General features: G+C 49.7%; 1 protein-coding gene across 1 annotated transcript in view; it reads left to right on the forward strand.

Annotated features, from left to right (window-relative positions):
* The window catches only part of RFTN1 (raftlin, lipid raft linker 1), a 204,080-nt gene that overhangs the window by 132,827 nt on the left and 46,589 nt on the right, over positions 1-24,664 (forward strand). The window contains exons 5-6 of the mRNA XM_082654829.1: positions 7,418-7,766; positions 16,635-16,838. Coding sequence (XP_082510955.1) covers positions 7,418-7,766; positions 16,635-16,838 — 553 coding nt within the window. The remainder of the gene's footprint in view (positions 1-7,417; positions 7,767-16,634; positions 16,839-24,664) is intronic.

Here is a 24,664-nt window from a genome sequence, read left to right on the forward strand (position 1 = left end):
CTTAACAGCATACCCCCTCTTAGTTCTATTGATTTCCCATGAACTACATTTTCAGTGAACAGTGAAATTATAGGCACAATCTGAGTGAAAGAACCGAATCAGTTAACACAGGTAAGGAAGGCCAGTAAAACTCCTTTTGTCAGGACTACCTTCCCTGAACCACCAAAGGATGGATTTGTTCTCTGCTCCTACCCCAGTGTTGGACCCCATCTCTTCCTTTTGCTTTTAAGGGAGTTTACAGTTTTCCAAGTTCTTCCATCATTTCCCAAGCTTCCCACCAAATCACTCCTAATAGCAGAGGAGAATAAAATAGTACCTCTTCCTTCAACCTCAGCCTTGCCAGGGACTTAAGGGGGCAAACGGTGGTCCCTCAAACTGAGCATAGGCAGGTTGAGAAGGAGAGATCACATGGACTCTTCAGAGCCTCTGAGTTGCCCCTTGAGTTAGATCAACACATATTAAACTCAAGGCGTCAGGGATAGTGCCTATTTGCCTCCCCAGCACCTAGTGCCCAGCACATAGTAAATATTGAGTAAGTAGTTAGTGAATGAGTAAATAGGTATTATTATCCCCATTTTATAGATTAGGAAACTGAAGCTCAGATAAATCAACTGAGTTGACCAGTAACATAGCTAGTGAATGGCAGGGTTGAGTCCAAAGCTTTAGGTCTCAGACTTCTTGTCTAGGGCTCATTCTGAGACCTCTCAGTCACTGAAAGAGAAAACCACAACACCAGAGGTCTACATGATCTTTCCTTGTGGCCTCATAACGGAGCTAACACACAGCAGCACTTGGTCAAAGTTTCAATTCCTGAGGCAAACTGTTAACACGTCAGAACTAAAGGCAGCTTCAGACTTGAGCTAAAACCCATGTTATTTTTGAACCTCTGTTTTCAGAAAGCTGGTACAAGAGTTTAGGCGACAGAAGATGAGAAGGGTTGTGTGTGTGTGATAAAATATTCACCGTAAAGACTCATGTGTAACCGTGCAACCCAGAACAGCATTTTTCCACCTGTCCTTGACATACGGTCCATGCCTCTGTTTGTAGGTTCCCTGTGTATGTCATGGATCCCCAAAGGCTTTAAAATGTCAGCTGTCATGAAATGGTGGCCCATGAGTTATGAGGAGGGTCACAGTGGGCATTGGTCTGGTCTAGGGTCCATTTGGGATGTTTGTGTGTGTGTCTTGGTCTTGACCCTATATTATATGCATCTGCAGTCATTACTGAAAGCTCTGTTTCCATTGCTCAGTATTTCATATGGTTTATTATGCCCCACAACAGCACTGTCTATCCAGTAGAACTTTCTGTGACGATGGAAATGTTCTATATTTGCACCAAATGTTCTATATTTGCACCCAATACTGTAGTCACCAGCCACAGAGGCTATCGAATACTTGAAATGTGGCTGGTGTGACTGAGGAATTGAATTTTTAATTTTATTTGAATTAATTTAAGTTTAAATAGTCATACTTGGCTAGTGGCTACCACGTTGGATAGTATAGCTCCATATTTTTAAGAGGTCAGTAAGTTTCTGATTCCTAGCACTAATTAGCTCATTATTTATAGGGATTCCAGTAAGTTCATCCTAAAGTTAGAAACTGCTTATAACTTATAGAAATTAAATCTAACAGTTACAGATTTAATTCTTTCACCTCAAAATATGGTGGGGAGATTTCTTTCACCTGGGCAATGGTGACTGCTCTCCACCTTCTTGTACACTTCCGCCTCTCCCTGGGACCTTTAATCAACACCAGATTGAGTCCTTCTTTGTTCCTGTTTGGAGCACATTTCTCTCCCTGCCTTTTGGGAGCTCTTAGCCATGCCTTCCTTTCACACCCACTCCGCTTGGAATTTGGAGACCTCTAGCAGCCTGCCCTGTGTGGTCTTCTTTCCCTCACTCCCTTCACCTGCTTTTCTCCTCTATGACGTTTCTCCAGAGAAACAACTCATAGGGTTATCTATCTGTCTGTCTGTCTGTCTATATCATGAGACTGGAATTGAGATTGATTTCTTTTAAGGAATTGGCTCATGTGATTGTGAGAGCTGGCCAGTCCCAAATCTGCAGGGCCATTTGGCAGGCTAGAGGTTCGGGTGAGAGTGATGTTGCAGCCTTGAGTCTGAAGGTTGAAAACTCAGGCAGATTGTCTGGAGGCAGAATTCCTTCTTCTTTGGAAGATCTCACTCTTTGCTCTTAAGGCCTTCAACTGATTGGGTGAGGCCTACCCACATTATAGAGGGTGATTTGCTTTAAAGTCAATGGACTGTAGATGTTAATCACATCTAAAAATACCTTTACTGCAATTTCTAGGCCAGTGTTCACAACTGGTCACCGTAGTTTATCCAGGTTGACACATAAAATGAACCATGACACCTTCTTCATTAGATTCAAACCAGATTGTCCTGGACTCCCTCTAACCCTTCACCTGTGCCATCTCATATGGCCTGTGGGTAGTCCAGTTCCTACTGACCCGTCAGCAGGAGTCTTTTCTGCTCCTTTTCCTGTGTTACTTATGTCTTTCATTTTTCCCAAACTCAACCCATGTCCCATTTCTCCCTAACTGGTTTTACCCTAGTTGATAAATGTACTCTAAACAAATATGTGTATAAGACCACACAAAGTATATATTTGCACTCAGACGCAGCAGCATGGTATTCATTTTGAAAGTAGGGTAACAGACAGGACGTCCTAGAGTATCAGGAACTATCCCAATGTCATGCTGTTATCTTTAATCAAAATGATTCTTGAAATATATAACCAAAGATGACATCATTTGCCAATGCATTGAGCCTTTATAGAAATAAAGTTTTCAAAAAGAAAAAATAAATCTTTTTCACATCATGATCTCTGGTTTTAGGTTGGGAAAATACAGTTACCATTGAATTTGTTCTTACTCATCATAGATCAGTTGAATGAAGTCTTGGGTCAGTTGAAAACGTTAATTTTTGATGCCTAAACCAGCAATTGTTACTCCTTTAAGTGTTGGGGGTGGGATGGTTTTTAAATGCAGCAAACATGAGAAAAGGTGGATGAGGGTGTATTTCAGTTTAAACTCGTATCCGACTGGGCATCTTGGCACAGGTTGGATTGTGTAATGTGGAAGAGCGCTGTCCTGAGGGCGTACCAGTTTGCATTAAGACACTCAGAGTCAGATCTGGGCTTTGCCATGATCTAATCACAGATGTTAGAGAAACTCTTTGGGCATGCGTGTGACAGTCTGTGGGGAATTCCTTACCCAAAGTGGCTTGGATATTCAGGATTTGATCTTCTGTATGGATTCGATTCCACCATCTTGAAGACCTGGTGTAGCTTGAAGTCATGGTGGTGTCCAGCCGCTGATGAGCCCCTGAAAGTAAAGGGATCTGAGATGTCTGGAGAACGGGGGAGGGATTCCAGAGACATCGTGGGATAAATCTGGCAGGATGTGGTGAGCAGTTACACAGGGTTACAGAAAGGGAGGAACTGAAGAAGATGCCTTTACTCCAGTGTGAGGGACAAGGTCCACAGTAGACCCATCAGCTGTGATCATTGGTCATGTAGGTCTGAGCTCCAGAGGAAAGTCAGGACTGGAAAGTCCAAATTTGGGAATTATTAACATATGACTAGTGGCTAAGTCCAGGTGAGTAGAGGAGGTTCCCATGGGGAGTTTGGGGTGAGGAGAGCTGGTGGCCAGGGATGAACCCTGATGAACACCATCTAGTGCCCACCTTTCTGATGTGTGTGAGACTTGCTTAATGAAGGTTAGGAATGAATAAATGAATACACGCGTGAACGAGAAACAAACAGGATTCAGTTTGACAAACACAGTCAAGTGACATTACGAAAAAGAAAAGAAAGTCCCCGTTCTAGGATAAGGTAGAAAACCAAAGGCGTCAGGGCCCCGAGGGTCTAGCCAAATACTGATCTTTATAAAATCTAAATGCGGGTCGTCTAGTTAAAAAAGACTACTCACCCTTTCTCGTAAACAATTTGGCAGCCTGTACCAAGCCTTTGAAAAGCTGATATCCCTTGACCCATTAATTCCACTTCCAGGAATCCACCCCAAGGAAGTAAATAGAGCTGCAGACAAAGATTTGTGCATGAAGGTGTTTCATATTCTTGAGACACACTTTCCCTGGAAGGTTTGAAATGGGGAGGGGGGAGCATCTTTACCATTTAACTTGAGCATCTTTTTAAGTTTTGATACTGTGCAGTACTAGGTGCAGGATACCACATTTTCATTAATGTTTAAGATAAAAGATGAGCATTCAAAGAAATCTTGTGCTTTGCCCTCAGACCCTCGACCCTCACCTCCTCTGTCTCAAGAGTTACTATGGGGCTTCCCTGGTGGCGCAGTGGTTGAGAGTCCGCCTGCCAATGCAGGGGACACGGGTTCGTGCCCCGGTCCGGGAGGATCCCACATGCCGCGGAGCGGCTGGGCCCGTGAGCCATGGCCGCTGGGCCTGCGCGTCCGGAGCCTGTGCCCCGCAGCGGGAGAGGCCACAACGGTGAGAGGCCCGTGTACCGCAAAAAAAAAAAAAAAAAAAAAAAAAGAGTTACTATGGTGCGAAAGTTAGGGACCTGTTGCTGTGGGGTGAAGTCAGAGCCTTTGTTGGCTTGGTATTCTGTGACATCGATGGTGTGGCCCTTGTGATTTCCAGTCCAGCCTCATTTCTGCGCACTCCTGGCTTCTCATGTCATGTTCCAGAAATGTTTCTAGAAATTTCTTCAATACTCAGGCTGTTGCACACCATCAAGCCTTTGCCCGTGATGATCCATCCATCTCTTTACCTGCACTGCCCTGTCCCTTTTTTTCACCCATCTGGTGAACTCCTATTCATCCTTCAAAGCCTCCCGCAGATTGGGTCCCCTAATAGGATTTGTTTAGCACGATGTTTTGGGGAAAAAATTGAATTTGAATGTTGTCGGTGAGGCATGCACATTCCAGCTCTGCCACACCCCTCACGTCTTCTAGTTGTATTGCAGTCTTACTCCATTTCGTTTATTACAGCCCTGACCTGTGAGAAACGTCTCAGTGTCCCCTTCAGGCAGAAGTAATCTATACCTTTCTATACCTTTCTATTCATTATTGTGCTTAGCACCCTCTATGAGAAATTTCTGGAATATTTACTTTTTTCAATTATAAAGGTAATATGCATGCTTATTAGATAAATTTTGAAAAATTACACACAAATATTATACAGCTGTCATACTGTGTCTAAAAAGTGTAGAATCTTGATTTTTTTACATAACATTATAATATAAGCATTATTGTGCCATGTTAGTGTAATATTCTTAAAGTCTGTTTACAATAATTGGCTGAATCTTTTGAGAGTCAGGACTCCTATTTTGTATCCCCCAGAACCTAAGTGTGATGTTGGTTTGAGCCAGTATAGGGACTTAATAAATGTTTGTTGGAGTCTAGGGCTGAAAAATCAATTGGTCTCCATCCCTACCTTCTAGGAGCTCTTCTGGGAGAGGAGACACATTTCCACTCATTATGTAATGTATTCATTCATTCATTCATTCAACAGATACTTACTGATCACCTCCTATATGTCAGACAAATTACTAGCTCGTTACGCTTCTCTCTTCTTGACCAGGAGTCTTTCCTTATTTCGTTTGGGACTGTGAAATTCCTTGCATTTCTCTTTTCGCTTGTGCTGCCAGGAAGCTCAGGGCTATGCTTTGTACATATTACCTTCCCTCAACCTAAGGCTCTTTGGTATAATTATCTCCTCAGTCTTTTCTTTTAAAACTTTTGTGACCTGTGTGTTGTTTTAGAAGCTTTCCAAAACAATTTCTAAGAGTAGATAGATATCACAGATTAATGGGTAAAAAATGAATTTTCAGGATGGAAAGGATGACTTTAAGTTTTTTTTTTAAGTTTTGAAGCATGAATTGAGCCAACCATGGGCATTTGTGTGGGCACATACATATCCAAGAACTGGATGCTTTGACATGTATCCACTTGACCTTGTACTTAAGAGAATGAACTTGGGCCCAAGCCAGACCTGGCTTTGAACCTGGCTACCCACAGCTTGCTTTATGACTTTAATGTCTCTGGGCCTCAGTGTCCTCATCTGAAATGAGGATCGTGATACCATGCAGGGTCATTCAAGGGTTAAGCAAAACAATTTATATGAAGCGCATAGTGTAGGGCTTGACACATAGTAGGTCTGTGATAGATGACGATTAATACTGTTGTTATCATTACATCTAGCACAGGCTAGACCTTACAGAAAGACTGGGCTGTACATTCGTGGAGCTGCTCCAGGCCATTTTCTAGAATGGCCAGTGTTGAACTAAAATGACCTCCTGTTTTAAGTTAGGGTGGGTCATCCGGGGAGGGCTGCCAAGGCTTGCTTCTCCTTTAGAGAGTAGCTCCGTGCTGGTATTTCTTACTAATTCTCAAATGACAGGAGATGATCACTGCAGAAGCCTCGAGATTTTCTGAGGTCATTCACTTGGGGGTTGGTGACTAAGACTCACAGAGCTCTGAGGTCTCCACCTCCTGATTTATTTGTAAAGTGACTTCAGCATTCTTGCCCAGAAAGTCCCCTAAAGCCCATCTTCTAGTTTTGGCCAGCTCTTCTTGATTTTATTCAGCTATTACTTTCAGTTTGTTTTTCCCTTATGACTGTTACACTCAATTGCCTGGGGTATATTTTAGGGAAGGCAGCGTTCACGGGGTACAGAGCTCAGTGTGGCCATCCGTCCCCCATCTTGAGGCTTAGGAGGTGAGAAGGTGCCACCTGTTACCTGGACTGGATGGTGGGTGCAGAGTCATGGGTCGGCCCAAAGTGATGCCCGTGGGCTGGGTGTGGACGGATATCCTCAGATGTCCCCTCTTGCGGGGCTGCGTGCGTCAGTTATTGCGCGGTGGTGATTCTCCCCACCTCTGCCCTTCTCTGCCAAAACAATTGTTTCAGAGAGGAAGCTCTTTGGGTCATAAAATGTCATCTGGTAGTTAGTGTATGGTTATATAGACGTATTGAGTTATATAGTAGCCTGATGAGCAGGAAGTAGGTGATTCATCAGAAAAAAAAAAATAACAAGAAAATAAACTCTTACCAAAATGAACTTCCTCTTTCAGCCACTCTTTGTTCCAGCTCATCCTTTTAGAACCTTCTTCCAGCTTCTTAGAAAACAATTGTCAATCGGGACTAACACAGTGTTTCAAAGAGAGGCCGTCGCACCCCTTCATAGCCAAATGCATTATTTTTCCATAGTTTAAAAAAAAATAAGCCCCATACTCTCTGTCTCCAGTTGGGCCAGGGTTGGGGTGTGGGCGCTGCCTTGAAGACACGGAACCTTTGCCAGCTCGAGAGACTTCATGTTCAAACAGAAATGTCCTCCAAGGCCTCCCTAAGGTATTTCGTTGCCCCTTTGCTAGGACATCCCATTCACTTGTTTCCCTGTGTTCTGTTTGCCTCACAGATCCAGGAGGCTGCGAGTCGGGGCCTGAAATTCGTCGGGGTCATACCTCAGTACCACTGCCCTGGGCACTCGGCAGGTGGCAGCCCCCCAGCGGATGGGCGGGATGCGACAGAGGAGCCTGGCAGGTGTGTGGCTACAGAGAACCTGGGGGCTGCCGACGCTCCGGTGGGGATGGACAGAAGCCCAGAGCCCGGCCAGGGCCCGAGAGGGGAGGCGCCCACCGCCCAGCAGCCCGGCTCGCCCTCGGGAGCCGGGGTTGGCACAGAATCCCCTCCATGCGGGGTGAGCGAGACTCTGGATGGACCGGATGGGGACGCACTGGAAGGGCATGGAGAGCCGCTCTCGGGAAGTAAGTATGTCAGTGCTGGGACTCTGACCCGCTGAGAGAGAGGCTGCTGGCTTGTCAGTAATCCCCTTGGCACTTTAGGAAAACGAATGGAACTAGAGTGTAGAGGGAGCGGTCCATCAAACAGGAGAAACTGTCAAGCTGTTTTCTGGGCCTCCTGACTGTCTCCTGCCTGAAGCTGTGACTTCCAGGGGTGTGGAGGGGAAGGGGGGGCGGGGCAGGGGGGCAGAACCACATGACGTTGACTCGTAGTTGCTCCAGATGGTCACGTGTGAAGTAGATTCTAGAACGGGAGGTCGTTTCTCCCGCACGCTCTTGCACTGCCCCTGAATTACCCCGTGTGAACACAGGAAGTGTGAACTTTGCTGGGCACCAGTGCAGAAAGCAGCCTCCATTTTTGGACCCCTTGTTTTGAATATCTGCCTGAAGAAGGAAATCAAGAAAGCCAGCTGAGGACAAGTTGTGCAGGAAGCTGGTGATTCAGCTCACCCAGCTGTAAACAGCCAGATCTCAGGGAGTTGTACAGTTGACAGATGAGCACCGTGGAAAGAACACTGCCAAGGAGAGGCCACCAGTAAGGGACTCCGCTGAATCACGTTGTAGCGGCCGTCGGAGCACGCCCCTTAGGTTGGGGATTTCAACTAGCAACACAACAGGGATGAGGATAGCCAACGTTTATTAATACTTCCTGTGGACCGGGCGCTGGGTCAGCAAGCTTTCCTATGACTATCTCTTCATTTTTCCTGTGATGTGGGTGAGCTCTTGCATCATGGCCCATTTTACAGCTGAGTAAACTGAGGTTCAGAGAGTCCATCTGTTGCCCAGGCTGGAAATAGATCTGATGTGTGAGCCCAGGCCCTCTCTCCGCCTGGTCTTTCCTGTGTGGTACTCAGACAGACGAACAAGGTTTACTGAGGCCCTCAGTCTACAGGGAGCTGTTTCTCTTCATTTCCCCGTGATTCCCTTTCGTCTTCCTTCTCCAGGAAATCTAGCCTCGAGCCATTTCCTGAGAGCCAGGCCCTCGTGTGAGCTGCGTGGCCTCTTCTAGCCTTTGGGAGGTGACAAGTGACAGGAGGTGGCCATAGGTCTTACGAAGTCTTTCTCTTTAGGCCTTCCTGGATCATCTCCCTGGTTAATGTTACTATTTACGTACTAATTCTTGAAGTTAGCCTCTTAGAAATGACGAGGAACTGTTTCTACTTTGAGAATAGAAAAGAGGGTGAGGGGCTTCCCTGGCGGTCCAGTGGTTAAGACTCTGCGCTTCCGCTCCAGGGGGATGCAGGTTCTATCCCTGGTCGGGGAACTGAGATCCCTCAGGCCGCGCGGTGCAGCCAGAGAAGAGGGTGAAATAGTTTTTCTTGTTATGTCAGTAGTTCCTGGAAAGAAAATTGTGGGCTGGTTAATTCTGGGGCTTGTTTGCAAAGTTGACCTTGGAGGGGGGGTTGGCAGCAGCCTCAGTTCTGAGAGAGATTAGGACTGTTTCATGAAAGCCTTGATCCTTCTTAAATATGTGCTGAAGTAGAGGCTCATCTGGGGGACTTCTGCTCCCACAGAGTAGCTGAGAGCACGTTTGGGTCCTGTGGGTGCCTCCCAAGGAACAGCCCAGTCTTATTTCAGAATCCCCCATCTCTGCATGGCTGTCGGGCTGAATCCCAAGAAGGAGGACTGGCCTCCTTGGAGCCCCTCTGTTGTACCATCTCAGGCCCTGGGAGGGTGAGGGGTCAGGGCATCACAGGCCCCAGGAGAGAGGGCAGGGAGCAGAGGGCTTAAGAACCACACGTCTCGAGCAAGATACCCTCCTGTGCCTCAGCTCCTTGCCCTGTACAATAGGGATTAAAAAAAGAAAGTTTCTTGGGCTTCCCTGGTGGTGCAGTGGTTGAGAGTCCGCCTGCCGATGCAGGGGACACGGGTTCGTGCCCCGGTCCGGGAAGATCCCACATGCCGCGGAGCGGCTGGGCCCGTGAGCCATGGCCGCTGAGCCTGCGCATCCGGAGCCTGTGCTCCACAATGGGAGAGGCCACAGCAGTGAGAGGCCCGCGTACTGTAAAAAAAAAAAAAAGAAAAAAAAAGAAAAGTTTCTTGTAGAAAGGTGAAAGAAGAGATGCATTTAAAGCACTCCTAAGTGGCGGTTCTTATGACTGGGGTACAGGCTCTGTCGTCCTGACCATTGCCCCCACCTCTGCACAGAACCCTGCCTTGGAGAAAGGGGGCTCTTGGTACTGAGGGTCCCCTCAGGAGTTTTCAGATATTCCTTGTTCCAGAATCCACTTTTCTCCAAGATTCCTTCCAGACTTCCTGCCTCCTGGGGTTGAGTTAACTGGGGAGACTTGTCCTGGGACCCTCCGCCCCAGGTCCCTCCTGCTGTCCTGTGACTGTTCCCTCGATCACTCAGACACTCCCCCCATCGCTGGGCACACAGAGACCACCCCCGCCCCCTGTGATACCCCAAGTGTCTTGGCCTGCTTCTCATTTCCTCAAGTCCCTGTTCTCTATGAGAAAATCAGTTCCTGCTGAGGAAGAGCAGGTTAGGGTGTGTCTGGAAGTGGTCAGCCTAACAGAGCATGAGAACTCCAGCTGTGAGGGGCTTATAGTGCCGCCCAACCCCCAGTCTTGCTTGGTAGACAGCTGTGTGTGTCCGTTGTCTGCTCATGAGCCTGGCACTGATCTCTCTGCGCAGGAGGCCACAGGTCTCACTGTTACCCTTTATTTCTCTTTTGGTGGAATAAATGAATCTTTGGGTCTTTTCCATTAGTCAGTGAACACACAGGGGTTACGAGCGCACAGGCGTGGCCTTGCAGGGGATGGACAGTCATCATGGTGACAGCCCTCTGAGTGAACTGTTCTGAGCTCTCCCTGTGTGTCTTGACTAGGCTTCACAACAGCTTTGTGACAGAAGATGCTATTACTACCCCCGTATCACAGATAAGGACAGTCGCCGGCGTGCCCTCATAGAGTTAAATGTTATCTCCTAGTCGGAGCATTAGTTGAGCAACCATAGTTTCAGCCTCCCAGAAGGCCGGCCGGCTGTCCAGGGACCCTGTCCCCATTCATAGCCCTCAACTGACCCCAGCTTCTCTCCTAATCATTTTCCGGGGAAGTCTTTCCTTCCCTGGGAAGTCCGTGCACCATCACCCACCCTGTCCCCAATGCCCCCTCCCCGCTGCTCACTCAGCTTTCACCTCCCTTTCTCTCAGGGCCCCCTAAGGAGGGTGAAGTGTTTTTACTCCTCTCTCTGCCAGGTGGGCTTAAATAGGCAATCACAGCAAGACAATTAAAAAAAAATCCAGAGGGAGCCTCCCTCCTTCCCCCTCCCTTTCCTCCTTTAATTTGTTTCCTTTATAGGAGCCTGGGGGAGCTGTTGCGGCGGAGGCTGCCAGGGAGCTCTCATCTGGAAACAGGGCAGGCCGCCCCTCCCCCTCCCCATGGGCTGCAGGGACCGCTCTGGTCCAGGGGTTCTGCTCCCCATGCCCACCTGGGTTTCTTCCTGCTCCTCCTAGGGGATTTCCTGTAGGTTTGAGGTCAGGCCGTGCAGACATCGCCTGAGCCTTGCTGCAAGCTGCTTCCCTTCTCACATCTAGCTTGCCCCAGCCTCTTGGTGAAATGCAGAGCACCTGGGAAGGACAGGACCGCGTTCCCATGCCACGTTCTCCATGCATTTCTGTGCTGGGGGGCAGCTTCCTTCATTCCCCGCAGACAGGCCAGTGCACGGCAAGGTTAGGGAGGTGTCGCAGGACGGACCCCTGGCGCTTCTCTCCTGGCCTCCAGCATTCCCATCTTGTCTCTGTCGCTGAAACTTGAGCAGGAGAAACAAGGAGGCCACACAGGTTCACGCAAAGTCAGCTGGTTCTCACTGGCACCGAAATAATAATGCAAAATCTTCCAAGAGTTGCCCTTCCTACCTGCACCTGCTCACTTAAAATGCCTACAGATGCAGCCAGGAACCCAAGCCGGGGATTGCAGTGACCTTCTCTGGAGGGGGATTCTATTCAGCAGGCCTCCTTGGCAGGCAGCTTCTTCTGGGGGAATGCCCCCTGAGCCTGCCCTTGTCCTCCCGTCCCGGAGCCCCCAGAATAGTTCTACCCTGTGGTTCTGTCCCCCACCCCCAATCTGCCACCATCTTCCTGGCCTTTCACTCAGTCCATTAACAAATAGCTCTTGAACACCTCCCTCCCGCCCCCGCCCCCCACATGCGCACCGTCATTGTCAGCCCCCGGTTTCCATGCGCCGATGAAATTAGCCTCGTGTTAGATTTGGGACACAGCCCAGCATTGGGGGTTTGGAAGAGTCTTGGCTTTGCCACTTACCAGCTTGTGATTCTGGGGATCCACTTAAGGCTTCTGGGCATAGAAGGGACACCGTTCCCCCGTGGAGGCTGGAGTCATGTGAGATGATGGCGGTGGTGATGGCCCTCATTAATACATTCCCGTCCTGTGGGCCGCTGACATCCTTACAAGTGGGCCCCGTGGATTGCTGTGCAGACAGCGGGTCCCACACTCGGCCTGGCAAGCAGGCCTCCCCCAGGCCCAGAGGTGCCTGAAGCAGCCTCCTCCCAGATGCAGGGATCTGGCCAGGCCTGAGGCCCTTCCGCCCTCTCTTCCTCCAGAGACAGCCACAGCCTCGCCTTCGCAATGACACCTTTCACCTTAGCTCCCCTGCCGTGACCTCAGCAGACCCGAGGTCCCACCCAGCCCGGCTCCCAGGCCAAGTCTGATGCCCACTTGTCCCTTCCAACTTGCCAGCCTCCTTCTCGCACTCTGGCCCTGGGAGCCCCATGCTTTCAGCCAGACTCTGAACCCTTTCTTTCCTGCAGCCTGGAGGTCCCCTGGGATGCCAGGACCCACCTGCTACCTGCAAGTTACCACCGCTCTGGGGCTGCAGCTGCAGACAGACTGCAGGCTTCCGTCCCGTGCCTAAGTCCCTACTTCCTGGCACCTGCCTCAGAACCGGGCGTCTACCTTCTTCCTCCTTGTTCCCGAGGAGCTTGGCAAGGCCTGAGCGGACCTGGCTGGCAGGCCGGCAGCGCCCAGCTGGCCCCGCCTCCAGGCCCACGTGCCCTCCTCCCCCTGTCCACCTAGCTCCTTGCCCTTGTCTGGCTCAGGTCAATCCAGCAGACACAGGTGTGGCACCTGCCATGTCTTCTGGACTACCACCTTTTCTGGACACAAAGGATCTAAATGACACAAGGCAAGCCCCCCGCGCCCCCACCCCCACCCCATGTCAGGGGAACACAGCAAGACAACGAGACAGAAATAGAAGTGCAAGACAGAACAGTCTCGAAGCTCCTTGGGTGCCCTGCCAGGCCAGTCCTGCGGCCATTCTCAGAAACAATGCCTTCCCCCTCCTTTGGGACTTTCTGTCCCATGTCTGGAAAAATCTTCCAGCTGGGGTCATGGCAGAGTCACAGAGCAGCTAAGAAAATGTAAACAAATTTGGTCTTCTTTTTGGAATCCCTGGTGACTGCTCCTGTGAGGATATGTATTGGAGAGTCAGAATATTAAAACATCAAAGGGCATCGTTTGGGGACAGTTTTTCTTGGCTGGTTTCCATGTGAGTAGAAAGACGATTGTGGCCAAGGAGGCAGCGGGACAGAGGAGTTTACTGAAGGCTTGGGCATCTGGAAGCAGGTTTCTTCCAATATTTCACTGCTGCTCATGCTTTGGAGGCTCTCGATTCCAACAGCCTTTCCTTTCCCTTCCTGAAAAATTTATTTCTGGCTCTGGCTTTGGTCCTCCTCCCTGGGGAGGATCCAGACGGAAGGCAGGGGGCGCTGTCGGCACCCCACCATCCACCTTTGTCTCCCCGCTCTGTCTCCCCCTGCCCTGCCCCGCCCCCAAGCATGCTTCTTCTCCTTCTGCCTTCCCTTGTTCTGTTTCATCATGCGTGTGGGAAAGTTGTGGTTTTGTCTTGCCATGTGACTGGGGATCCTTCTGTGTGATCAAGTGTTGTCATGTAGTTTTGGACTTGGGCCACTTCTCAGTTCCCCACTCATCCTCCCGTGCAGAGACTGTGATTTCTTTTTCTCTTTGTTGATAATTCATATGCATTTGTGCTTGACCGTAGCAGACCATGGGGACTGGTGCTCTGGCCCATCTTGGGGTCACCTGAGGACAGCTTTCCTAGCCTCTGCCTGGGCAGATGTCCCAGGGAATGAACACCTCAGGAGTGGCCTCCATCCCTGAGGACAAATGCCCGACTTCCTTGCCCCTCATAGAGCAATATGGGGTGTGTGTATATGGTGTATCAGGTCCCCAGGTGCCGTGACAGTAACCCGCTCATCAATGCAGCCTTCCTTGGCTTTCAGCTCTTCTGTTTCTCGTCCCTGCTCTCTCGCTCTGTTTCCTGGGATTACTTCCCAAATGAACGACTTGCACCCAAAAGCTTACAGGGTCTGATTTTGAAGCAATTGAAATGCGGTCAAGGACTCGCTAAAGCATGACTTACCCTCTTTTGCCTTTAGTAGCTGCAGGTCTTATTTGAACCACTGGCACCTTGGACTGGAAAACACCCAATCACTTCCTGTCCCACCCCCACCCCCCCAGCTCTAATCCATTGCTTGATTTCCCTCCTTTACAAACCTTCTGTGCTGTCTGCATGACCCCATTCCTAAAGTGTGTATCTGAAAGTCACGAAATAGTCTAGGGATTGCTAGCTCCATATACCAAGACCTAATTTCTCCTGCGAAAGCACTTACTGGCTGGATTGTAGATGGCTCCCTGAGTCAAGTAAGCGGACCCAGAAAGGTAATTTGGGCTGGAGATGATGAACAGGCCAGCGGTGGTTGTTGAAGATCCAGGTGGCCGTTTGTGAAGATGGGGACCCCTCCTTCCTAACTGGCTCTACCCCATGGATAGCTTGAAAAGGCCTCCCTGTCGGCTTCACCGTTGCTGACGACAAAGTCTGTGGCCCCGCAATGCTCCCCAGAGGTCTCTGCTGGTGCTTGCTCAGTTGGGGCTGTGAAAAGCCTTCCTTTGTCCCAGAATACAGTCGCCCTGTGAGATAATTTGAGGTGCTACGTGGATGGACATTCTTGGTGTGAACGTGCCTCATCTTTCACTCCTGTTTACGGCAAACGGTAGTGTTTTCCCTTGTGGTCGTGAAGCAGAGTTTCCTGTTTAAGTGCACTTATTTAGATAAAACAGAGTGAGTCCATTTTAAAAAGTAATGTACTCGGATCCTGGAAAAATTGTGAAATACCGAAATATGGGATGCAGTGTCCCAGAATGTGAGTCTAGGCGAGGTATCTCCTGCAAGGAGCGTGGAATGTCCTTTGTCCTTTTTGCTGATGTTAACCATTGTTTATGACCTTTAAAATATTTCTTCGGAAGAAGGGTGGGGACTTTCTTATTATCCAAATAGATATTTTTGGAAACCAAAGCATATTCCTGACTAGCCCGTGTAAGCAAAGCTTTTTAAACTGGGTGAACTCTGATTGCTTGACTAAATGAGTAACGCAAAAATAGACCTCCAGATTTCGATTGAAATTCCAGGTATTTGCTTCCGGAGGCTGACACCGCTCGCTCACGGCCAGCACCGTGTGTCGCAGGAGGCGAGGGTCAGCTGCCGGGTGTAGTGAGTATTGATTTTTAAAGAACTGAGCTATAAATGAAGGCACGGGAAGCAGAGCCTCACTCTCAGGGCCTGCCTGGCTGTTTGAGCGACCTACCACTCCAGGCAGGAACCTGCATTTACTGGAATGTATTTATTTTTACATATCAATGATGTATTTTTGATGGACTTGATTAAGTATTATGGGTCCGGCCCCAGGAAACACCACTGCGGTTTATAAATAGTCCGTTCAGGGATGTACAAAGTTCCAGGAATTACAGCAGTATTTTTGTCTTTATGTGCCTCTGTGCACTTACTTTTTTTTTTTTAAGACCAGCTCTCACCCCAAAATATGTCTGCTTTTTCTTCTAAAACACACCTTTGTATGAATTTCTGGAAATGTCTACTGTGTCCTTCTCTCAAACACCTAACCGTACAAATGAATCCCAGCTAACAGCTATATGCCAGATTCAAAACCTAAGTCCTGTCGACTAAAAAATGCACAACATGAGAGTTGCTAGTGCGTTTTATTTGGGGCAAAATGAGGACTGTAGCCTGGGAGACAGCGTTTCAGATAGTTCTGAGAAACTGCTCCAGAGAGGTGGGGAGAAGGTCAGTGTTGGACATGATTTTAGTGAAGGGGGACCTGCAGTGGAGCACACATGTTGGCAGAGGCTGGCTGCTAGTCACGAGAGCAGGTGTCACTGTTAATGATTTTAGTGCTTTTCTAGATACGAGGAGATGCAAGAATTGGGCTCATAGTGTCTTCTCCTGAAAATATCTGACTATCTAAGGGCTTGCTCTGCCAGTTTTTCTCAGAGTACAGAGGGCCTCCTTCCTGATCTCCACGCTGAACGCCTTTCAGGGTGTGTTGAGGTCGGTGGCTGCAGTGGCTAGTGACCTCATCCTTGTAGAGGCAGATGACAAGTGCCACTTTTTTGTTGGCAGTCACCTTAGGACTCAACCTTTGAGGTCCATGTCACTTTTAAGGCACCCTAACTTACTGCTTAGAATTGGGGGTTTTTTGTTTGTTTTTGTTAATTAAAAGAAATTCTTTTTGGCCACACCACGTGGCACGTGGGATCTTAGTTCCCCAGCCAGGGGTCAAACCCGCGCCCCCTGCAGTGGATGCACGGAGTCTTAACCACTGGACCACCAGGGAAGTCTCCGGAATCAGGTTTTATTATTAGGTAACAGTGCAGCCTAACAGAACTTTGGCCTTTGATATCGCTTCTTCAGGCTCCTGAGAGATCCCGTCAGGCCCAGTGAGGCAGTATGTCCCCATCTGACCTCTTCTCTCCCTACTCTCTTTACAAATCCCAACAGAAATGGAGATTTTCGCCCTTTTCAACAAACCGAAGGGCCATCAGAAGTGCCGGCAATACTATCCGGTCACCATTCCCCTCCGGGTCTCCAGGAATGGCCAGACGGTGAGCAGTTTGGACGCCAACTGGCTGGAGCACATGAGCGACCACTTCCGGAAGGGCGGCGTCCTGGTGAACTCGGTCTTCTCCCTCGGCTTGGTCCACGGTAGGGAAGGCACAGCCTACCCGTCGGGGGGCCCTTCTGAACTCTGCTGCTTCCTCTTCCTCAGAGCCTGCCCTATTCAGAAAGCTCTGTGGCGGGTCCGCATGCTGCGTCTGATTTCTGATGAACACATCTAGAGGAATCTTCCGTAAAGCTCACCAGCCATGTTCTGCCGACCCCTGCAGGAGTCAGCCAGGTCTATTCTAACATGACAGAGAAGGGGGAGCAATTCTGTTTCATTGATGATGTGGTGGCCTCCATCTAGGTTGCTTTTAAAACCTTTTCAAAAGGTTTTCCCAGGGTTTGTTAATTACCCCCAGGATCATGCCACTCTCAAAGTACAAATTGTTTGTAGACACCGTTACAGTTTGAAGCAACCATAGCAGCATCTTGGAATTCACTGCAGAGAAGCGAATTGGTTTCTGTAAGCTCCATGGGGATACGCACTGCTCCTGGGTCTCTCGGCACCCAGTGGCCCTGCCAGTAATGGATTCCCTCTGGGGGGTTGCTGCATGGGTAGCGCTATGGGTGTCAGCTTTTCTAAGGCAGAGAGAAAGTTTGCCCAAAGTGGGGAGACGTGTCACAGGCAAAGAAAGGGTTTTCAAGTTAACACGAAGGCAAGTTGAGTTGCTAGGGGCATCGAAACCGGGAGACAATTTGGGGAGTAGGGCCAACCTGCCAGCATGTGTGCAGGCTGAGGGCTGCCAGCCAGCAGGATCCCGAAGTAAGTGAAACGTAAAGTAACACCAAATCCGATGATCCCAGCAAAACGTGGCAGGGGGCACTGACAGCCCTGCGTCTTGGTCGTGGAGCAGTTTTCTCTCTAAAAATTAGCAGCGTCAGGAACAGAGTTTGGATGCTATATGACTTGCGACCCTTGAGATGCTAACAAGCATCCTTGGAAGAGACATCAGTCTTAATTCTGAACGTACATATGTGCAATCATCCAAAACCTTAGAACATGGTACAGTGCGAGTCCCTTGTCCCTATCTTAGTAGCAATATCTAATGTTAGTATGTTCATATAGTAGCAGCAGGCATTGTACGGTATCGTGGGCCACGACTATTTGTGGATGGGTGAAGGACATAAGAAAGGTGACGGGCGGTCTCGTAGCACTCGCTGTGTCGACGGGGCTGTTCTGTATGTGTGCTGTCCGGTATGGTAGCCACCAGCCATCGGTGGCCACTGACCACTGGAGATGTGGTAAGTATGACTGAGGAACTTAATTTTTATTTTATTTAATTTTCATTAATTTAAATATCAATACCCACGTGCAGCTCATAGCTAGTGTATTGGACAGTGCAGTTCTAGAGTATATTTTCATTAATACAACTAAGGAAGAGTCAGTTCCACTCCCTGGCGGCAAGGTCAGTAAACTCCCTCTGCTCCAGGAGGCTTTCCCTGGGTGCCTGCAGAGTTCTTGGAAGCCAGGGGTCGTCCCGGCCTATTGAAGATGCACCGTCCAACACCAGGGTGTGTGCTAGGGCCAGATGTTTACAGCCCTCATCATTAGCATTAGGGGGGCCAGGGAGGAACCCTCCACCCCCTGCTTCCTGCAGGGACACCCCGTTGCCCGTCTTCGGGTGTGGCAACAACAGCTCCTTTTATCTCCTCTTGGGCCCAGAGGGCCTCCCTGTGACTGCATATCTCCCTGGGAAACTGATGTTAGTTGCACTAACATCTTAAAGATAGGTAGGGAGGCGCTGGACATGGCAGCCACCGAGGCAGCCACGGGTCATGTCACCACCTTGGGAGAACTGGGGTTTCAAAGGGGAAGTTTTCTCTCTTGCCTGCGCGTGTCAGAGGCGAGCTGAGCCCCAAGAGGGGACACCTTGAACTTGAAAGTTCACGCTGCCGTTCGTCGTCTGTCTAGCCATTCTGCCTTTGGCAACCAAGGCTCCGTTACCACCTCCACTCCTCCCCCAATCCCGTTCTCCAACCTTGAGTCCAAAAACACAGATAATGTGTACAGTCTTGCTTCAGATTTGACTGGAGTGTTGGAAATGCTGTTATATCCTCCCTTGGCTTTAGCTGCATGAAATCCAGCCTTCCTGCCTTGAAGACAGAACATGAAATTTTCCCTGGCAAGTGCAGCTGAGCAGCCTGCGCTGAGCCTGTGACGGCTCCACAGCAGGGCTGCCCACACGTCGGGCTGCCCCGTGGCTGCACATCCCTGTCCCGGTGACGGCTGCAAAATCCTCAGAACAAAATGCATCTGAACCCACTCAAAATTCAAATGCGATTCCACCCTGACGTTTCTGATAGGAGGGAGCGTGTGACCTGGGAGAAGGGCTTACTGGGTTAGCGTGTTTCTGCTCTAGGAAAGCCCAGGCTTTCCGTTGGCAGGGAGGAAACATGCATATGTTCTTTTCCCAGAATTAAAAAAAAAAAAAAGCAAGCTAATCATCATTATAAAAAGAACCTATTTCTAGTAGGTTAATTAGTGTCCTTACAAATAAACCTGGCAGAGCTAGGAGCACATCTTTAAGCTGTTTGCCATCTGGAAAAGCATCAGTCTTCTTAACTAGACATTTGTGCTTCCGAATATTTTCCACAGGGTCATAAAATGCATGAGAACTTTGTCCCATAAGCAAGGTGATGTTTAGCCCGAATAATCCAGTTAAGACTCCATCTTCTGGTTTTGAGTCTTTACCTCCCAGGACATGGAAAGGCTTGTACCATCCTCGAGTCGGGCTTCTGCTCGTGGCCTCCTGGGTGTCCCTCCTGAGGATGCCCAGGTGTCCTGGGCTGGGGAGGCTGTGGCCTTGGGGTCTGGTAAACTTCAGGCATAGGTGAAAGGGCAGCAGAATGATGGGAACACGCCCCTAGCGGCTCCTGTGTGCTGGTCCTCGGCCAAGCAGCTCACACAGCAACTCCTCTGATCCCCATGGCTGAGTGGGGTGGGTACTGTCGTTACGTCTGTGGAGACCGAGACACAGAGCACTGAAGTCATTGCCACGGTGCCCAGCTGCTAAGTGGCAAGAAAGTGGTTGGAAGAAAGAAGGGTGTGGGTGGGGAAAAGGGACTCGAGGAGAGAAAAGAGGTTTGAGGTTTGAAAGGAGGTTTAGGCCTCCCGCTGGACCCCTGGGGAGGGGAGAGCTGAAAGTCACCCTTAGGGAAGTAGCAGGACCTGGTGGCAGCCAGCAGCGTGGAAGAGCCCAGGGGATGCTCAGACAGCAGGATGGATGGACGTACGGAAACACTGCAGCCAGTGAGACGAAAGCCAGAATCTATGCTTCCCAAGGGTGGGAAAGGCTGGGCAGGGAGACCCTCTGCTGAGCCGGCTGCCGCTGAGGACTCGGGTGGGTACCACGAGTCTGGGGTAAGGGCGAGGCGGAGCTGGCTGCCCACCTTCTGAAGCTTGTTTTCCCACCAAGGGTTTCCAGGCCTGCAGAGTCCCTGCTGCCATCACTGGCCACCACCAGCTGTCTTTGCCCTGCTCTCACCCCCCTTGTCCCCCTGGCTCCGTCCTTGCTCTCCATCCCTCTTGGTCTACCCTTTGCCGCCCCCCACCTCCTTTCCCCACCTTGCTCTGCCCTTGGCTCTGTCCTAGCCCTCCCCCTCCCTCTCCCTGCCCCCTGGCCCTCCCCCTCCCCTCGCCCCACCCTCCCCCTCTCCTAGCCGGGCAGTCTTTCCGCCTCCGGCAGCAGGATCTCTATTCAGCCCACGTTCACAGGTCTTCCACTGTTTCCGAAATGTCCTTTGCAGCAAGTAGCGCAAACCAGAATCCAGTCCAGCAACAGGCACTGCACGGTGACCACGTGCTTACTGCTCCTGTACCTGGAAGAGTCGTTCTTCATGACCCTGACTGCTTGAAATAAACCTATTAGCCTCTTAGAATGCCCTGTGTTCTGGATTTGTCCGGCCAGGGCCTCATAATGTTATCTTGTTTCTCCAGCCTCTGTTTCCTATAAACTGGAATTTAGTTCTAAGGCCTTAGGTCTAGGATACATTCCAGATGCTGTTGTGTTTGACGAGCTGTGTCACATCAGGAGACGCATTGTACCTAGGAGTCCCTCCTTTCCTACCTCTTTAAAGATTAGGTTTTCCTGAAGACTCTCTCTGATGCCCCAGCTTCACGTCCATCCAAATAACATTTGGTATTTACACCACATTTTTGATGCCTGACATAAACCAGATTACCTTGTATTTGCAAAATACATAGGTAAAAAACATGTACGTATTTTAAATAAAATACACGTAGGGACACATATTTTAGGCAGACATGTTTGCAGGCCCTTGGGCAAGGGCCTGCTTCCTATGCTTCTTAGTGTCCCAGTGTCTGTCCACCGTGCACTGTATACAGGAGGCGACCAATAAAGGTTTCCGGATGCTGCACAGTAATGCGCAGTGCTGGGGGGAGCTGGTGTTGGGGTGTGCATCACCAGGCCCCTGCAGACTGGGGGAGCAAGGGAGGATGAGGTTGCAGGAAGTTCACGGCCACTCCCTTGTCCGACCGCAGGCTCCAGGCACGTTGGCCTAGTGGTTGCAGGCGTAGCTTCTATTTCAGAGGAGCCGCTGAATAGCATAAGGGGTAAATTTCACTCACACCGTGAAATGCATTTTCTCTTCTATCCGTGGCACGTCTTTTAAGTAAATTTTTTCCTGCAGTATAGCACACGTACAGAAACCAAGACAGCTCCTAAGGGTCCAGCTCAGTGGGTTTTCACAAGGCGAGCACACCCACGTAACCGGCGCCAGATCAAGAAACAGCATCCCAGCCCCATCAGAGTCCCACTCAGGACCTCACAATGCCTCTTCCCCAGGGCGACCACAGTCCTGACTGGAAGCGTCACAGGTGGGGCGTGAGCTTTATGAGGGTGGAGTCTGCCCTTGTTTGGCTTCTTTCCATTTGGCTTCTCCTTGTTAGATTTGTCCACATTTTTACACGTCACTGCAGGTCATTTTTTTCTCGCTGCTGTGTGCTGTCCCTTGTGTTGATAGATACAGCTTATCCATTGACACACATATTTTTGTTCTTTCTTTGCCCCATGCAGGAAGGCGTGGCCTCTGCACGGATTTGGCCCCAAACAGAAGCTGTAAGGCCATCCCACTGCAACCCCACTGAGATGCCACAAAACACGAGGGCAGGGAGAGCGGCCTAGTGGTCAGAGCACGCCTGCTCCATGAGGCTGGGCGCCTAGGCTGCTCATCCCCCGGCTGGAGCACAGCCCCTGGCACATCCCCGTGGTAGCAAAATAAAATATCTGTCACCTGTTGAAAGAGCATAGGCTTTGGAGTCACACAAACTACATTTCAGGTCGAGATAGGCCCTTGTATGCGCTTGAATGTGGACAAATGGTTTCACGCCTATAGCTTCCTTCCATCTTCTCACCACTTAGAGGGAATGATAACCTTGCAGAACTTGCAACGGGGGGAGGCATTCAATGAGAAGCCATGAATGTGCCTGGCAGAGGGCCTCATAGCTGGCGAGCACAGAATCAGGGCGTTTCCTCCCCATCTGGTCATCTGGTCTGATAAATGACACTGAAGTTGCAGGCTGCCCCTAACTGTAACTTATTCACTGCTTCAAACAGGGACTGCAGGAAGGCAGGCAGGCCGAGAGCAGAAGTGAGGGCTGCAGAAGCAAGAGAAGCAGCAGGCCTGCTCCACTCTTGATAATGTCAGCAGATTAGCTGTGGGGTGATGGGGGAGCTGCACACACCATTGTCCGATTGGTTGCGTGCGGCTGCGCGTCCCTATAACACGGGCGATTATGGCTATGCAGTTGGTACAGGCCACTCCTGGAGCCAAGGTGGTGCCGTGAGTGCCATGCTGGTGGGGAAAAGGGGTTTCAGGGGGCCAAGGACATCTGTTATGCCAGTGACGCCAGTGTGGGCATTTAAACCATCCTAGCCTGTAGAAGGAGAACAGTAACATTTTCTAGTAGACCACATGCATCGACCCCTTATGTCGATGGCGTGTGCATTTCACGCTGGACTTGGGAGAGGTGCAGCACCTAGGGTGAGCCTGAAGGGTAGCTTGCTAGATGGAGTCTTCGTGTCCCAGAGGCTGCAGGGGAAGAGCAGTTTTCGCATAGAATTTACTCTTGGGCTAATAGGGCAAATCTCCTTTTCTCACATCCTTCTTGTAAAGCATAAACTTGGAAAGTTAAGGTGTCCTTTTGCCAAAAGACCGGCATCAAATATTTATACAATGCCAGGGCAAATAGCTTTCTGTGCACAGTAGGGAAGCATCTTTACTTTAATAAAAAAATGCAGTGATAATGGAATGTTTTCCATAGATGGAGGATGATTTAACCTTTTTGCATGGGGAGCTGCACTCTGAGAGAGACCTATTTATACCAGCTCGGAGCACACTGCAGCGAGGCTCAGCTAGGAAGGTGATGAAGAGACGGGTGGTGGATGAGGCCGTCAAAACAAGGGGTTCTTTAAAAGCCCAGCTGTCTGCTGGCTGTGGTTCACTGACTTTTTTGCTGTTACAGATGACCAAATTTTGACAGCCATCCTGAACTTGCTGTGTAGTGAAGTGGGTGAATCAGCAGTATGGATTCCGAAGAGCTGAGCAGCGGGCTGAGACGCTGCAGGCAGGACTGAGTTAGGAGGATGGTAAATAAGGACCTGGCTTGTTCCTGCTTCACGCCCCCAAGCCTGGACCACACAGCCCTCCTCCCGAGCTTGTGACTTGGAGCGAAGGAGGGGATGCCAGGCAGGGGGTAGGAAAGAAAGTTGGATGAGCTGCACTGTCTCCTTCCCCAAGTGGACCTCAACTCTATCTATATCGTGCTGAGCACTCTAATACTTAGAGCATGTGGTAGGCGCGTTGAAAGGGCTTAGAGGCTTACCAGTAAGGAGATCTGTAGGTAGAGACTTTGGAAATGGGGAATAACATATTTTTGTAGAAGCCTTGAAGAAATGTGTGCTGTGATCATAGGCTACTGAAGGATCAGTGAGTATCTTCTGGTCCCAAGCATCACCAGGTCAGGACTTGGGAAAGCTTTATTCAAAGGGGTTCCGTAGGGCATCCCTACTGTGGCAGGGGCTCCAGCTGGACCTGTGTTACCCAGAACTTGGTAAGTGAGCTGGACTATAGTCCGTGCTTGTCCTGGAGCCCAAAATATTTAAATGTGGTTCAGCCAGAGAGCAGTTCTGTCCTTCCTCGGTCACCTTAGTAAAATGTCTTTTAGGAGGACATTGAACAAACACTTGGGGGAAACTTTTTAGCAGAGCGGATGAGAGAGGCAAGCTTAGCACTTTTGCCAAGGCTGATGGGTAACAGACTCTCGGTATAGGAAACAAATACAAAAAAGGAGCATAGTATTGATTAACCCACAGGGATCTTATTTAAAATGGAGTTTTGTCTTGTCCGTAGGAAGAATATCAGGATGAGGCTGCTGTGCTCCAGGAATTCCCCTCAGAGCTGTGGTTTGTTGAGCTGGTCAGGCCCCTCTATCATTCTGGAATAATCAGGAATATTCCCCAGGCTAAGTGAAGTACACTGGTCTCAGATTTCTTAAGTTTCATTTGGGCATTGTAACAGTCAGATATTGCCAGGATGATGCTGTGTAACAAACCACTCCAGAGCTCACTGGCTTAAAACAGTAATAATTTATTCTCTCATATTTGTAGGTTGCCTGGAGCAACTTCTTTGAGGCAGCTGGGCCCACTCTCAGGTCTATGGATCAGCTGATCTAGGCTAAGCTCCACCGGGGCAGCTCTGTTCCAACAGGCTAGCTGGGGCATGTGCTCTCAAAGTGGTGGCGCAGATGTGAGATCAAGTTCAACCACGCCAGTGCTTTGCAAGCTCCTGCTTGTGTCACACCCGCTAAGATCCCACTGGCCAAGCGAGTCACATGGATAAGCCCCTGG

Source organism: Grampus griseus, assembly GCF_964374135.1.
Source record: "Grampus griseus genome assembly, chromosome: 5".
NCBI lineage: Eukaryota > Metazoa > Chordata > Mammalia > Artiodactyla > Delphinidae > Grampus > Grampus griseus.